Here is a 658-nt window from a genome sequence, read left to right as displayed (position 1 = left end):
GGTCAAGGATGCCCATACCATCAAAGGCACCAATCCGCAGTATCTGATCGAGAAGATCATCCGATCTCGGATCTACGATTGCAAATATTGGAAGGAAGAATGCTTTGCTCTCTCGGGTGAGATCCGGATTATGCGTCTTACTCTGTTGGAAATCATCATCCCATGGGAATGGTCAATCATCTTTATCTTGTAGCCGAATTGTTGGTGGATAAAGCCATGGAGCTTCGTTATGTGGCCGGGGTGTATGCGGGTAATATCAAGCCCTCGCCATTTCTCTGTTTGACCCTGAAGATGTTGCAAATCCAACCCGAAAAGGACATTATCATCGAGTTCATTAAGAATGAAGACTTCAAATACGTGCGGGCATTAGGAGCATTCTATCTGAGACTCACGGGCACGGCTTTGGACTGCTACAAGTATCTGGAACCGCTCTTGAACGATTACCGAGGGATTCGAATGCAAAGGCGGGACGGAAGTACGCGATTCATTCATTGAACTCTACTAATAAGTAGATCGCTTGGGCTTGTTTCGATTTCTAAGGGCATTGATTGACTACAGTATTTGCCATCAGTTGGTCGCCTAGTGGACCACTTGGGTTAAGAGAACAAATTTTATTATATTTTCTACCATTTCAAGAAAAAATGACCGCCACTTAACT

At 44.4% G+C, this 658-nt stretch overlaps 1 protein-coding gene across 1 annotated transcript in view; it reads left to right on the top strand.

The window, feature by feature from the left end:
• Positions 1 to 658, top strand: part of LOC131892737 (pre-mRNA-splicing factor 38A-like) — a gene marked incomplete at its 5' end in the record, with an annotated part of 1,779 nt that continues 1,121 nt past the window's right edge. Inside the window, 2 exon segments of the mRNA XM_059242570.1 lie at positions 1 to 116; positions 194 to 475. Of these exon segments, the coding sequence (XP_059098553.1) occupies positions 1 to 116; positions 194 to 475 (398 nt within the window).

Source organism: Tigriopus californicus, chromosome 2 (assembly GCF_007210705.1).
Source record: "Tigriopus californicus strain San Diego chromosome 2, Tcal_SD_v2.1, whole genome shotgun sequence".
Lineage (NCBI taxonomy): Eukaryota > Metazoa > Arthropoda > Copepoda > Harpacticoida > Harpacticidae > Tigriopus > Tigriopus californicus.
This window is presented reverse-complemented; position numbering and strand designations above follow the sequence as displayed.